At 42.3% G+C, this 15,447-nt stretch overlaps 1 protein-coding gene across 2 annotated transcripts in view; it reads left to right on the top strand.

Annotated features, from left to right (window-relative positions):
• The window catches only part of prox1 (prospero homeobox 1), a 35,742-nt gene that overhangs the window by 8,593 nt on the left and 11,702 nt on the right, over positions 1–15,447 (top strand). For both annotated transcript variants that reach the window (XM_023347663.1, XM_023347664.1), the window contains exons 3-4: positions 1,817–1,924; positions 7,481–7,675. In XM_023347663.1, the coding sequence (XP_023203431.1) occupies positions 1,817–1,924; positions 7,481–7,675 (303 nt within the window). The remainder of the gene's footprint in view (positions 1–1,816; positions 1,925–7,480; positions 7,676–15,447) is intronic.

Below are 15,447 nucleotides of genomic sequence, written 5' to 3'. Positions count from 1 at the left end.
ATTTTCCCCCCTCATGACTTTGGGCTTTAGGGAAGTGATGTGAGAATGATGATATCTTGTCAGATGTGGCAGGCGAACAGTGGGCCAGCTGGTGTGAGCTTACCATCATGACAAAATAATGGCCTCGCACACCACCCTGAAGTCCAATCACAATTACATTTGCAAGCTGTGAGTGAATTGGGAATGAAAATGTCTAATCAGGAAGTATGAGGCTTTTTAATTGGTAGCTGAAGGGAGATGATATTGAGCTGAAGGCTGAGGAAGTTAAATTTCAATGCCCGATAAAGGGAAGTGTGTAATTATAATTGAAAAAGTATAAACAAATTAGTCTGATTATAAGCACACCTATGCTTCAAGAACAAGTTCTCTTTCTCTTTCTTTCTTTCTTTCTTTCTCTGTCTGAGAATTCATTGTATCCTCCCTGGTCGGAGCAGATGGTGTGGTGTGGAAAGTGAAGTGCTGCTCTTTTGGCCGGGTCTGGCTGAGTAACCCCAGCCTGCCAGGGTTTCCCCCATAAGACCCTCGCTACTTTCTGTCCCCCACTCCCTTGAATCAGACAAAGTAGACAGGGTCTTTAAGGAGCCAGAGCCCAGCGTGGTTCAGGATTTGCTGGCTCTGCTCTGTAGCCCAAAGGCCAAGGGCAATCCAATCTAGCAGCTGATGCCTTCTTCCCACTCTACAGCTACAGCTACATCTGGACACTTGACTGACTTTAATGGTGACAGCCCACTCTGTACATCAGAAAGCCACTCAAGTGTAAATGTAAAAACTTTGTGTTGCTCATTCTGTGTCGTTTTAAGTCACCCCCCACCTTGATTTGACTTATTAAACCAGTTTGAGGTTTGAACACACACCCAGCCCCACCCCCATTCCCTTTTCATAGTCTTATGTTCCAGACTGAAATTATCAGATGTATTATACGGCCGTTAATTCACCATGGAAATGGCTTGGGCCGTTCAGTGGCGCAGATGTGTTCCACTCTTCCCATCGCTGGCCGAGTCCAAAGCCTCAGTGCCTCTCTTCTTCTCCTCCTTCTTTTCTTTTGCTCCTCCAAGGGTTTGGCAGCAACTGAGAGGCTTGGGGGCCAGGGGTGGAGCAGAGGGAGGAGGAGGGAGAATGTAATTGAAGGCTGGAACCATGCTATCCCTCAAGGTGCCCCCAACAGCCTATCTCCATCCTTTCCGCTGTTCAATCCAGGGGATCCATTAGGAAGACAAGGCCTCTATTTGAATACGTGAATGCGAGAAGGTTTTTCATACTGCCTGGAACAGTGTTTGGGATCTCTTAGACCTTATTTTGTAGCTGATGTGGCCAGCAGCAGACAGTCATGTTCAGGCTTGGCATGTGTTATCGCCAAGCCATTAGGCCTTCTTGCCCGCCACTGGCGTTAACTGCTGTCTTTGTCTGTGATATGCAAATGTCTCCTTTTTTCTTCCTCCTTTTTTTGGGAGGAGTTTGACGCAGGGTGTAGGCAAAGGCGCTTGGTTGCTTTGACAGTGAAATGAGCCTTCTTATGTAAAAGCACAGGCTGTACTGCTTTATTTACCGTGACGCTCTCACACCTGATACAGACGATGCTAATTCCAAGCAAATGGTTTTGCTTCAGTGCACTGTCTTCAGCTCACCCCTTCCAGCAGCTCTGCATTCACGGTCATGAGAAAATTTGGTTACCCTTCATCCAAATGTACATTTCAAACTTACACTGAGTCATTAGCAAATACAAACAGTATTTGTAATATTCCTATGTTTGCTTGATATACCAGAGGTTCTTGGCCTCCAAACAGTTGTTAATATCCTTAACAGCAGCTGTTTTCAGATCCAGGAGGGCCTCTCCCCTAATCATCTGAAGAAGGCCAAACTCATGTTTTTCTACACCCGCTACCCAAGCTCTAACATGCTGAAGATGTTTTTCTCTGACGTCAAGGTGAGTCTGAGATAGCTTTTAACCTTTTCTTTTTGTTCTAACTGCTTCTGTGGTCTTATACCTATTTGTTTTATTTAGCTTTGGGGTAGTTCATAAAAGGTGCCTTTCGATATCGTATAACCTTATTGCAGTGATAGACGTACACAATGTTGTTTGCACATTTAAAGTCTCAATATTTTGCTCATTCATCTTTGCAAAATATCTCAATGTCAGTTACATTTGATCTGAACCAGTTCTTGCTTAGATTAAGGTCTGAACTTTGACTGGGCCATTTTAACATAATTATTATTTGATCTAAGCCTTTCCATGGTAGTTCAAGTTTTGTTTAGAATCTCGGAGGTTTTATTCCTGGATTACTGGCTATCTATTTGCCTATCTGACAGCTTCCCTTCCTTACTAAATAAAAACATTCCCACATCATGATGCTGCCACAACCATGTTTCACTGTGTTGATGAGGTTTTTAGAGTGTTGTGTTAGTTGACCACACAAATCAAATTTTTACTCTCATCTGACCAGAGCAACTTCTTCCTCATGTTTGCATGACTTCTTCCTACATTGCTTTTTGCCTGACTTCTCAGCATTCACAACATACAGTTCTCTCATCTTGGTTCACCTCCTAGGTTTGGGATTCCAGTTATGCCACACTGTTTCCATTGAGATGAAGTGAACAGTCCCCTGATTTCACACATCTCAACATGTGTGAGATGTAATTTCTGAATCCACTTAGTTGCACTGGATTTTTTTTAGGTGGTATCAAAGTAAAGAGGAATACAACAATTTATAGTTAAGTGCTATTTATTTGGTTTATCACATAAAATCTAAATAAAAAGCGTAGAGGTGTGTGACAGTGATGTGAAAAAAGGATGAAAAATATTAAGGGATATGAAAACATTTGCAACGCACTGCGTAAATGGAAGTACACGTTCACATATACTGTAGCTGTTGCTTCGTCTTTGCTCAACTTCTTCCTTATATTATTTTTTTGCACCTGAGTCAAAAAAGGGAAGTTGATTGGAAATTGTGATGTTCCAGTCTCAGTTACAACAAACAATGTATACTTGTCTGTCTTGAAAAAGGTGGATTTTCACTCGCTACCTTATGTGTTCATGCAAAAGATGATAAAAGAGGAAGTTGAATAGGTCTGCACAACGGAAAAGGAGAGCTACTGAGTTCTCCAGAGGTGACGTGAAGGATGAGTAATGGAGGGACAGAGGGGGCAGAGAGGAGAACGGAGCTGGAGATGGTGGCTCTCAGAGCAGGTGTATGGAGGATGGTTTGATAAAAATGGGGGGTGTAGAGCAAAGAGCTGGTTTAGAGACATGGCAAGGATGCACATTAGCCCCGCTGGGAGTTTAGTGACGGAAAATTTGGAAAACAAAGCACAATATGTAAGCTGCACAGAAAAACAAGAAAAACTACACAATAGTTCTTGTATCATGTGTGGTGAGTTTGTGGTGTTGATGGTGTCTGTGCGTGTTTGCGGAGTGGGGTGCGCGTGCGGGGGTGTGGGCATGTGTGTGTGCTCCTGGACCATGATCGGGGTAAATACTGCGACAGATCCAGGCCATCTTATTCAAATCAGAAGATAAAGGCTTCCTTTCCTACCAGCTGCCCCCTCATGTATGCCATCACCAAGAACCATGACTCTGAGCTCACATCATTCTTTACAGAGGATTTTATTGGACAGCTTTGAAAATAAGAGGCAACAAAAAAGTTGCTTTTATTGAAAGCAACTTTCAGTGCTGATGCCCCCTCTTTTAATTATCAACATAATACCATCAAACTAATACTTGAAATTTATGGAATAAGAAGTAAGATTAAATTTCAGCTTTGCCTAACTCATTAGGCGTTCCCATGAAGGTGGCCTCGTCATGAATAGAAATCTAAATAAGGTCAAGATATTTAAGGGATTAAGTGCCACATAGTTTGTTTTTGTTCTCTGTAAATGACAATAGACTCTGGTTTTAAATTAGTGTATGGGAATGGGACTATCTAATTAAATTCAGCCAGCACAGCCTCTCAGCAAGCTGTTATTTGAAGCTTGTCTTCAAAAAACAGTCTTTTAAGGTTAATCGGGTCTTGTCTAATCAGATCTGGACCTGGGAGGCCAGGGAGCTGATGTTCATCTCGAATAAGTTCATTTTAAGACACTATTTTTTCCCGCTCAGTGTTTCTGAAATGTTTTGACAGATTTTACTTAATACCCTTGTTGGTGTCATGAATGACAGTTTTTATAATCCAAGTGGATTTATAACATATCTTTATTTAGATAGACAGGGTTTTAGAGTAAGGGCCAATAGATCAAAGATCAGTTCAAAATAATTTAGTTAGTTTAATAAATCATCTAATATTGCTTTGTTGGCATGTTTTTAGAAAACATATTTATGTTGTTTTTTTGTTGTTTTTTTATGCCAAACAATGTTTGTTTTGTCAGGACTTTATCACTTGGCAGAGTAAAAATTTGTTTCAGGTTCTCTGATAAAGGAGCAGTTTGGAAATTTAATAGAAAATGAAGGATTTGTAAGAATGTCTCCTTTGATCCATCAAGGCATCACTGATTTTTATTAAACTAAAAAAAGAGACAAAAGTACAAAGTGTTGATTAACACATTTAAAAATGGTGGGAATTGGGGTAAAAAAATATCCCTTTTCAGTGTTCGATCTGCTGCTCACGCAATCTATCATTGGCCGTTTCGTTAGTAGCATCTCTACTCAGCTTCTGTGTTTACGTTTATGTGCCATGGTGCAGGGAACGTCAGGAAGGGTTTTGCATTTTCTGTATGTCATTCCTTCCCTTTTCTTTTTTTTCGCTGATGTTGTGGCATGGTATGTGCACCTCGGCGGGCCCGAGGCCTGGAAAGAAAAGCCAGTGGCTGGATTTTGAGTCACAGCAGCAGAAGCAGTAACAAAAGCCCGCTTTCCAGGGCTGCGTTTTGTGTGCAGTCAGCCAATAGACAGCCCCAGATTATCTCCCACAATTCACTCCTGCAAAAACAGGAAACGTTGGAAAGCCCTGATGGCTGTGAGGGGGCTTATATGACAGAGAGTGAGACAGAGAGGGAGGCCCAGGCAGGCTTCTGTGTCTTTCTATCCTCTTCTCCGGTCATTTTGGATGTAGCCGAGCACTCTGAGGTCATCTGTGTGTTTTCTGCTCCACTGTTGAGAAAGCGTTTGCTTTTTATTCAAACACCTTTCAGCCAAAAACCACAGCAAAAAGGAAAACACCTTACCAATTTTACCAATCCCGATAATGAGATGTGTGTAGACCTGAGCACTTTCTTTAGGCGACTACAGTTTAGACATGAGATTCCCCAGTTTTTTTTTTGTCTATTTTAGACTTCAGCATCTGCAGAACATATGCATGTGAGTGTGTGTGCATGCCACTTTCTATCTTATGCTGTTAGCACTAAGCACTGACCTTTCACAGGCTCTTGAGTGTGAGTGTGAGAAACACGCTTTCACTGACTCTCTCTGCTCTACCTCATAGCCAAGCGCGCGCACCCACACACACTCTTGTATGTATAAACACATTGTATCAGATTCAGCGCGCACACTTTCCTCACAGTGCCTCATGTCTGTGCTGCCTGACCCCTGCCAGCTCTGATTAAGGAGCTGCAGTGATGTGCTCCTTTGAACCGATTCCCTCCTTTTACAGCGAACACACCCATCCTTAGCTGGTATCAGGGGGGGTCTCTGTGCCCCTTACAGCAACTTAATGAACCAAGACTGCTGGAAGCTGTAAGGGGAACCTGCCAAAATTTAATCCCTGAGTGTGAGATGTGCAGTTAGCATGGCTGCAGTGCAGTTTAGCATATTTACCAGCATTTACAGTTGCACCGGCCACAATACTTCTTCTCTCAAGCTGTCAGCATAATAAAGTCATTTTTGTCCAAAGTGACTGTTAGGGTAAAAGGTATTTAGACCTGACATTATTAAATTCATTGGGTCATTCTGCTGCAGTGACAATAAAGGTCTCCCAACAATAGGAACTTTCACAGTCCATAATCTCACTGCGCAATGCTCAGGTCTGCATCTAAGCACACTTTCATGGATAAAGAGTTTCAAATGCAGCGACGGTCAATGTTGCATACAACACAAAAGGTGTTTCAGCATCTCTACTCTGCTGTCACACTCCGACTGTCTGCCACAGTGAGAGCCATGTGTTTAAGAATAACTCTGCATTGCCAATGTATTTGTAAGTGTCAGTAGTTTGTTTGTTTGATGCTCAGATGTCATGACCCTGGCTTGCTGACTGCTCACGTTCCGACCCCCTTATCCTCCCCTCACCCCTTACAAACTCCACTGCCGTTACCACCACGAGCGGCGCGCTATTGTCCGGTGGTGCTGACCTGCACCCATCCCAACCACGCCCTCTCTTTTTCCTATTTATGCTCACCCTGCACTTTAGGACAGCCACCATCCCAACACTTCCTCCCCATGCACACCCACCCAAACTCCAGCCAAACAAACAGACTTATTCATCTCCAGTTCACCATTATGTAATTTGCAGATCATTCCAGAAAAGACCACCATCGAAGAAACGTATCTCCTATTTATCAACCTTCCCTACTGTCTTCATGGGTTTGACTGTGCTGTACTGCTGTCCTGTGTTTATGTCTGTGTTGTCGAACAATAGTCAGAGTCTAATCTCCATGTCCAAACCACTCTGCCCCCCCAGCGAGCAGTGTGCTCAGTGTTTAGCAGCATTTTGTCTCCCTTTCTTTCTGCTGCAGAGAGAGCAGAGGGGAGTATGAATGATGTCTGCAAGGTAGAAATTTCACTTAATTTAAGTGTGTTTGAAAAGTGAAACAAGAATCCAAAGCACATAATATTATTACTAGCTGTCTAGATTTTTAGACAGAGTTGTTTTCCCTTTGAGGTCATGATGAAAAGGAGCCAGGGCCAGCTGAGGCTCCTAATAGGTTTACCTCACCCTATTGAATTCACCCAAGCAGCACTAGATCAAATAGCCATTGCCTCCTCGGCAGCGCTTATCGCCTCTGTCTTCTTATTTTGCTCTTTTTTTTTCTTCGTTTCCGATTCTCCCTGCACGGGAGGTGCGGTGAGGGGAGGAGGAACAGGGTGTAATTGGTGAGCGGGGTTAAGTACATGTTTGAGCCCCCCTGCGGGCCAGGGCGCTTCAGATGATGACTTAATCGTTTTTCTGGTCAATTATGTGTTTGCGGTCTCACCCCCTCTCTTCCACCTCTCCCTCCACTCGCAGGGTTATGATAGGGGGTAGGTCTGCTCCCAGCGGGGAAGATGAACCACACACACACTCTCTCTGGCGTCTATTCTTTTCTTCCCTCGCCAACCTCCTCGCTTTGCTGTCTTACTTAATATCTCTATCATCGTCCCTCACTCTGCAACCTGTTTTCTCTTCTGCTCCTCTTTTATCTCTCCCAGCTTCCTCCCACCTTACCTCACGCCTCAGCTACCTGACATAAAACAGGATTCATTCAGATTCATGTCAAAAAGCTGTTTATAAGAAGCACACTGACACATTGGCCTCGTCTTCTGCTGACCTCTCCATTCCTCCTCTGTCTTTTCTTCCAGTTTAACCGCTGCATCACCTCCCAGCTGATCAAGTGGTTCAGCAACTTCAGGGAGTTCTACTACATCCAGATGGAGAAATTTGCCCGACAGGCCATCAACGACGGTGTCACTGGAGCCGAGGAGATGAGCGTCAGCCGGGACTGCGAGCTCTTCCGAGCCCTGAACATGCACTACAACAAGGCCAACGACTTTGAGGTAAATGTTTCAGTGACTTGATGTAGACTGCAGCAAAAAGCTCGGTAGAAGGAGGACCTGAGGGGGAAAACTGAAATTTCATCAGACACCTAATCCAATGTGTATTCTGATACATTCTCACTGTATCCTCGATGACTCTGGATCTGCTTGTTATGCTGAGTTCAAGTCTGATACAGAATTATTCAAACCCCTAAGCTTTTGTCATATTACACACACACAGTCATTTATTTTAGCTGAGTTTTATCTGACAGCAACATAAGGTGTATTGTGCGTATATCCTCAGTTCAGTTCAAATAATTGCCTACAGAAGTCACCTTATCTTAAACAAAAATCCACATGATTTAATCTCAGTATAAATTCTGCTTCTCTGTGAGGATTGCTAGAGAATAGTTGTGATCATGAAGATCAAGGAGCACAACAGACCTACCATGATATGACCATCACTTAAACTGGCAGGGTGGGAAAGGAGAACAATAAGCAGAGAAGCAATCAAGAGGCACAAGGAGGTAACTCTGGGTGAGCTTCGAATTTAGACAGCTCAGGTGGAAGAATCTGTTGACAGAACTAATGTTAACTGTGCATTCTACGAATCTAATCTTTGTGGGAAAAGCGGCAAGAAAAAAGCTGTATGGCTAAGTCTTATTTGTAGAGGACACAATAAAAATGAGGAAGAATGAGACTGAGATTAAAATTACTGTCCTGAATGCATATTGCTACCTAGGACAAAGGACCAATACTTCACACATCCCCCATACACAGTCCCTACTGTGAATCATGGTAGTCACAGCATCATTCTGCAGGGATGCTTCTCAGGGAGGCTGGTCAGATTTAATATAGAAATGGAAGGGGCTAAAAGAAAACCTAAAAAGAGCAATAAGACTTAAGACTGCAGAGGTTTGCCTTCCAGCAGGACGAAAATCTGTGGCTTGAAATTTACTGTTAACAGACACTCACCATCTAAACAGACTGGACTTTAGCTACTTTGGAAAGAATAATGCACAAAAAAATCAGTATTCAGTCAGCGAGAGAAAATATAAATTTTCTAAAAATAGTTTTTCTTCGATAGTCTGTCACGTTGAAGCCCAATACCATATCTCAAAATTTGTGGCTGCAATGTGACAAGTTGTGGTAAAGTTTCGGGGCAATAAATACTTTGTATGTACACACCATATACTGGAAAGGCAGAGGAATATTTAAGCACCTTTGGCTAAAAATATTCTAGCCAATAAAATTTCACATTTGTTTTCAGTCTAGTTTAAACCTGTTTAAGGATGTTTCTTCTGATGAGGAAGAAACGCACAAACACCTTGCTTATTTCACCTTTTCTTCTTCAGCAGTTTCCTCTCTACGGTTATTTGCTTACACTACCTCTCTGTGTGGGGATGTTTTAATATTTTGAAAAACTACCTTGTACTTCCCTGTCCTCATTTGCCTACGAGCATCAGTGTGACCGTCCACTGCTTTCCGTTGATTGTCATAAATTCCTGGCAGGTAGCTTCACCTTTAATATGTTCCATTTTTTTCCTCACTTCTCCTTTTGCCGACATCTCTTTGTGCGTGCGAAATGTTTAAAGATATGGACAGCGTTCCTCTCAATGTCAGGTTACAAAAGAGCTTTAAAGGACTTGGTGTTAAGAAAGACCTGGAGTGAGCTGCCTGTGTGTGTGTGTGAGTGTTTTGTTGTTGCTGCATTTCCCGGTGTCCTGTTCACCTCGAAGGGTACAGCCGTCCCTTGGACCGGCCTGGCATGCTGGCAAAGCACTTCTCCGGTGTGTGTGGGTGAGAGTGTGTGTGTCACTTTGAGGGGGGAAAAATCTCACTGTTATCAAGGTTAAGCGTCCTACTGTTTTAGCTAGAGGAAGGGGAAAGAAAAAGGGGGAGTGGGGGACAAGGGAGATGGATAGATAGGGGACGGAGGGTGAGAGCTCGGAGACAAAAGAGAGACCGATGAAGGGAGAAGGGGAAAGGGGGGAAACCGATGGGGGAAATGGAAGGAGAGAAGAGGGAAAAGAGATGACGTGCAGGAGCGAAGTGCCCTTGCGAGCAGTGGGAGTTTTGCAAGCTCTCACATTTAAAGGGCTTCGCTTTCTTTCCCTGTGTTTCCTTCTGTCTCTCTCCATCATTATTTGTCCACTGGGGCTGCTCTGTGTGCACCCAAACACTCACCCCCACACACACACACTCTCTCCCCCACATCCATCTTCAAACCTCTTAAGAGAGGCTTTGAAAGACTCTGGCAGACAGAAGCACTTGTATATATGAGGTCTCAATCAACTGGAAGCACATCAGGGCAAAGCAAGATTTCTTCTATTTAGGCAGGGCCCAAATATGTGCAGAACTCAGTGAGATAGGGAAATAAATTAAACAGACAGTAAGTTAGAGTCTCTCACCTCTGGGTTTGACTAAAATTAAACTGCTAAAATATAAAATATTTCATACTATTCCATGTGTCTTAGAGAAAACAGGATAGATATCTACATATTTGAAGTTTTTAACAAAATAAAAACCCATCATAAGGACTTATTTCAAGTGTGACATCACTGATTTGGGCATTCTAGGCTCATTTTTGTCACAGTCTGTTCCTATAAAAAATTTTATGAATAGACATAGAGAAATATGTTTTCCCTCTAAATGATGTGAAACTGTGGTTGAAAAATGGAAAACAAAAAAAGGAAAAGGACGCAGTTAAAAAGTGGTTGGGGTTGATAAAAATAGCTAAGTAAGCCTGACATTCAAGATCATTGGCTGGGACAAAAAGACACATTTTCAATATTTTTTTTTTTCAAAATAAGGACTGCTTTAGCTCAAATTTCTATAATACTGATATCCAGTGTTTATAGGATTCACTTTCAAATTATTCTCAAAGCATTATGAGACTCCAATGGCTCACAAACATCAAGTTTACTTGTTGTTTAATTGTTGATGTTTCAACCTGGCTGTTAATATAGTTTCACATCAACAGGGAAACAAGTTTTAGTCTTTTCTTCCTACAACAACCAACATCAGAAAACAGCAGCCTCCACGTTTATTACACTGGCAAAACATATTAAAAATAGCTTTTTGAAAAAATTATCTGAGTTATTTTGTGGCACCCACAACTTTTACTGGGTTATAAATATTATGTGACACTCCCATTTCTGTTAGGCACTCTTTAAAATGAGAAAGGCCTTTCATTTAAGGCAGATGTGTGTGTTGAGGTTTTTAAGTCAAGAAACTGACACATCTACAGTCAGAAAAATCATTTAAAAGTTTAAAACAACTGGAACAAAGCTGGACGTTGGCCGAAGGCTATTCTGCCACCATGTCTGGGGAGGATGAAAGCAAGGAAGGCAAAAAGAAACACAAAGTTAATTGTGAGATTACCACAAAAAGCTTTTCAGTGTGAGATTAGGCTACTTTAATGAAACATACATCTTCATTATAAGTACCAATAAATATAGAGGACAACATGAATGTAAAGGCAATAGATGACTTAGTTGACTTTCTGAAAGTGAATTGCACTAAGTTACAAACTGAACCAATGAATTAATGATCATTAATTATCCAAAGATCTTATTGTGTATTTATATTTTGGCCAGTTGCGGTTTAACGTCTTTCAAGACGACTTTTAAAACAATTGAAAACATTTCAATAAGAATCAAGACATAAACTGTTATGACAACATTATATTTTTTGCATTTGCATGTTGCTGCCATACAAGCCTGCACATGAGCTTGAACATGAAAATGCGAAATTAGGTTTGAAAATGTTGATCCTACAGGAACTACTGATTGCATTTCACCTTAAAATGAACAAACTTTGTTGCCGGCCATAGAAAATGCGGATGTGTCCACCTGTAGGGATCGAGTTTGCAACACATCCTCTCAAACAGAGGAGACATCTTGTTCCCCCTTACTAATTTTCCTACGATACCTTCAAACAAGTCTCTCATTCTTCGCCGGGCACCAGGAAGTTACTGTTGAAACAGGCTTAAGGGGAACAGCTGATTTGCATACATAAATGTAAAAATTTGCAAGAAGACAGGCAGGGTGGGAAAGAGTTAGCGAGGCCAGGTGAATAAGTCTTCTGTTGGCCGAGGAGCTGCCTCAGTGGAGGAGGGTGGGAAGGTGTTTTGCATATTAAGGTTTTTTTTTTTTTGCACGCCGGGCAGGTGTCTGAGAGATACAGGAGCTGATTAGAGTTTAGCACAAGGAAAATTTGCCCAGCCATGCAAATTTCTAACCCCCCTGATGAACCGACCGCCTTGGTGAGCGCTAAGACTCTTTGTGTAAGTGTTTGGCTTTTTGGTGTGTGTGTGTGTGTGTGTGTGGGTGTTATTTGCGTGTGTGTTTGAGAGTGCGTGGGTTGTGTGTGTACTTTTTTGATGTTTGTGTGGGGAGCAGTGTGTTTGCGTGTGCTACACATGTGCGCGGACACACTCGTTATGTTTCCCGTCTTATGTGTGTGCGTGTGTGTGTGTGAGTCATAGAGGTAATGTGGAGATGGAAATGTACTGCATGTGTATCAGGATGCCTCCGAGGCCCTTTTCCGTGGATCTCTCCCCTTTCTCCTCCTCCTCCTCCTCCTGCTGCTCTTCTTCCTCCCCTACCTGCCTGCACCACCACTTGAAACAGGAGCCTACGCAGATTCAGCAAGCAAACACACACACACACACACACACACACACAGAGTTTTCCCTTTGCCAGACTCTGCATCATCAAAGTTCCATCCACCTTGGTGGCGTCTTTGGAATGAATATGTCCTCTGTTTCTCTGATCGCAAACACACACACACACTTACACACACACGTCCGTGGCCTTTCTTGTTTGATGCTAATCTGCTCTGTCACTCTGCTGGCCTAATACGCTCCCCATCTCCCTCCCAGCTTCTCTTTTGTCGCGATTGTTTCCCCTTTCCCCCTTTTCATATCCCTCCTCTCTTCCTTCTGTTCCCTTCCTCCTTTCATCCTCCTTTTTCTTTGCATGTCTTCTGTTGTTGCCTCCCTCACTTTTCTCCCCTCCATTAGGAAGTTTTAATGGCATAATTGTCACATTCCTTCTGGCACAATGAACACCAGCAGTAATTAAAGAGCTTGCCGTTAATTACCTAGACCCCAGCTCTACTTTCCTCTTTTCTCAGCGACCCCCTCTTCCTCCCCTTATCCTCTCTCTTCTTCTCTTTCTTCTTCGCTTCACATTCACTCCGTCAGTTGTCATCAAAGTCCTCCGACAACACGCCCGGCCTCCCAAAGCCTTGACTTTGAGCAAGCGCTGCTTTCATGTAAGGACTCAAGTGAAAATTCTCACTTAGTGTCCTTTTCTTTGCCGTCCTTGTCTTTGAACCCCCCCCCCAACTCAATGACAACAGACACATTGCCTTTCATAAAACAGGAATGTGTGTGACCCGGTAATGGGTTAGAGACACAGAAGAGAGGTGAGGTCTCTTTATGATGTCTCTGGGAAACTCTCAGATTTCCATAAGACAGACCAGGCCAAGTTTTCTCTGTCAGCTGCTGCTCCTCCCACAGCAGACACACACACATCTTGGCGTTTAAAGAGGAAGTCCATATGATCTCTATGCGAAAGGGAGGCACCGTGAAAAGTGGTGAGAAGCCTTCTTCTGCGCACTGGGATCATGTGTCCTCTCTTATCAGCTGTTCTTTCTATTGCTGCAAAGACGTGTCACTCCTTTTGTCTCCCGTTGTCTTTTGTGCATCCTTCCGTCTGTCATTGCTGTATTTTGAAATGTACTTTCTCTGGACATTTACAGGGTTTCTTAACATTTTTCATGTAAAATTGATAAAAGTTCCTCAATTCAGGTTTACTGTTTTCTGTCATTTATGGTCGTTCTATGTACGAGAATGAAATGAATAAAAGAAGGAGGGAAAAAGGGAAGGACAAGAAGTTTGTTCAAGAAAAAGAAATAAAGGCAGGACAAGAAAGAAACGGAGGTGGACACAAGGAAATAAGGATGGTAGTTAGGTATGACAAGGAAAAAAGAAGGATGGGAAAAGGAAGGACAAAAGTGGGAAAAGGCAGGAAAGAAAGAAAAGATGACGCTTATCTTTTTTTGTTTTATACTTATCTAATGCTTAAAAATAGTGAAATAAAATTCCAGACTTTGTAGGCACCCTGGACAATCCCTGAAAAAAAAAACAAGGAAAAAAAAGTAAGATTTTACACCGTCACTTCCTCTGTCCTGTGTCTTCCCTTTCTGTCTTCCCACTTTTCCTCCCGCCTTCCTTTTGCTCTCCTTGTCTCTCCAGCCTTTCCCAGAGCCTCGGAGAGCTGCGAGCAGATGCTGTCTGTCCAACCGCCTTGCCCCATAGCATTGTGTGCTTCACCTCTCCTTCCCCCTTCTTTCCCCTCGTTCCTCCTCTTCACATCCCTCTCGGGGCTCCATTTGTTCTCCACCCAGAGAAACTAATGTCTGTTTTCTCCTCCTCCTCCTCCTGCTGTTCCACTCCTTCATTCCTAGGCTTTTTTTTTGTGATTTTCACACCACATAGACCATAACGTGTGTGTGCGCGATTGGTGGGCGTGTGGGGGTGTGCTTTGGGGTGCGTTTACGTGTGTGTGTGTGTTCGTGTGTTTGGAGTGTGTCTTTGACCAGCATTTGACCTCAAGGAGTTTGAGGTGAAAAGGTCACAGGCGTTTCACTCTGATGCGAAAGCAAAAGACGCAGATTCAAACATCTTGAAAGATACATAAGTACCTACAAACACGCGCTCTTACACAGGTGTGGCTCCTCCACCGAACAGCTTTAGGGTTCTCTTTGAAGAACGATTGAAGACCAAAAGGTAGACGAAAGAAGTGGAAAGATGAAAAAATAAAGCTGGCGGTATAGATTTAGGTTCAGACCTGCCAAAAATACAAACAAATACAGTACGCCTTGCCAGTGGGTTTATTTCCACAGCAAGCACAAACACCTCTCCTCTCACCTTCTTCTGCCTCCTCCTGACTACAATCTCACTCTCTTTCATTTCCCTCTCATTTAGCTCCAAGTTAAGCAGAACATGCATTAACAATGAATGCATGTTTGTACAGATTGCAAGTAGTTAGAGGATTTAGACAATACCTGTAACCCGTGTTTCTATACAGTTTTGGAAAATCTGGAAGTCTAGAGTTTTGTATGTAAGATAAAGCTAAGCAACAAACATTAATGTTTATAGATATTACAAAAATGATGAGCTGAAGGATGAAACATCTTAAATGAGCCCCATTCAGTAAGGAGTGCCCTAAGGGTTTGAAAGCAAAAAAAAGGAAGGCCAAAAATCTATTGCTTTGAATGACTTTTCTACTATTGATAATATTCCTATTTAAGATTAAATTGAAGAAAATATGTTTTAAGGAATTTGAACTCCATTTAAAAATCTTTTGTTCAAAATCTAAATCAAAATCTGGTAAATCTGGAGCGAGAGCATTCCCAGATTTGTCAAAGGGAAATTTGACACGTTTGAAGCCTTGACACCCAATGCATCATTCCTGCAAAAAGTGATTGTAATAAATGTTATAACAAAAGCACCTAAAATATTAGATGACTTATCAAACTAATAAAAAAAAGTCCAATAATGTACATAGCCTCCAAAACTCAATAGATGAAAGTCATTACAAAAACAGCCTTATTCCCCATTTGCCTTTGGGGACAAATCTATATAAAGTTGGAAATGGAATAAAATGGATAAACAATTAATCAATTAATCTTAAATGAGCCTCCACAGTAAATGTCCAAGATGTTTTTCTTGTTTCATTTCTGTTATTTTTTTGTGAAATTAAAAAAAGGTAATCGGCTTC

Source organism: Xiphophorus maculatus, chromosome 15 (assembly GCF_002775205.1).
Source record: "Xiphophorus maculatus strain JP 163 A chromosome 15, X_maculatus-5.0-male, whole genome shotgun sequence".
Lineage (NCBI taxonomy): Eukaryota > Metazoa > Chordata > Actinopteri > Cyprinodontiformes > Poeciliidae > Xiphophorus > Xiphophorus maculatus.
This window is presented reverse-complemented; position numbering and strand designations above follow the sequence as displayed.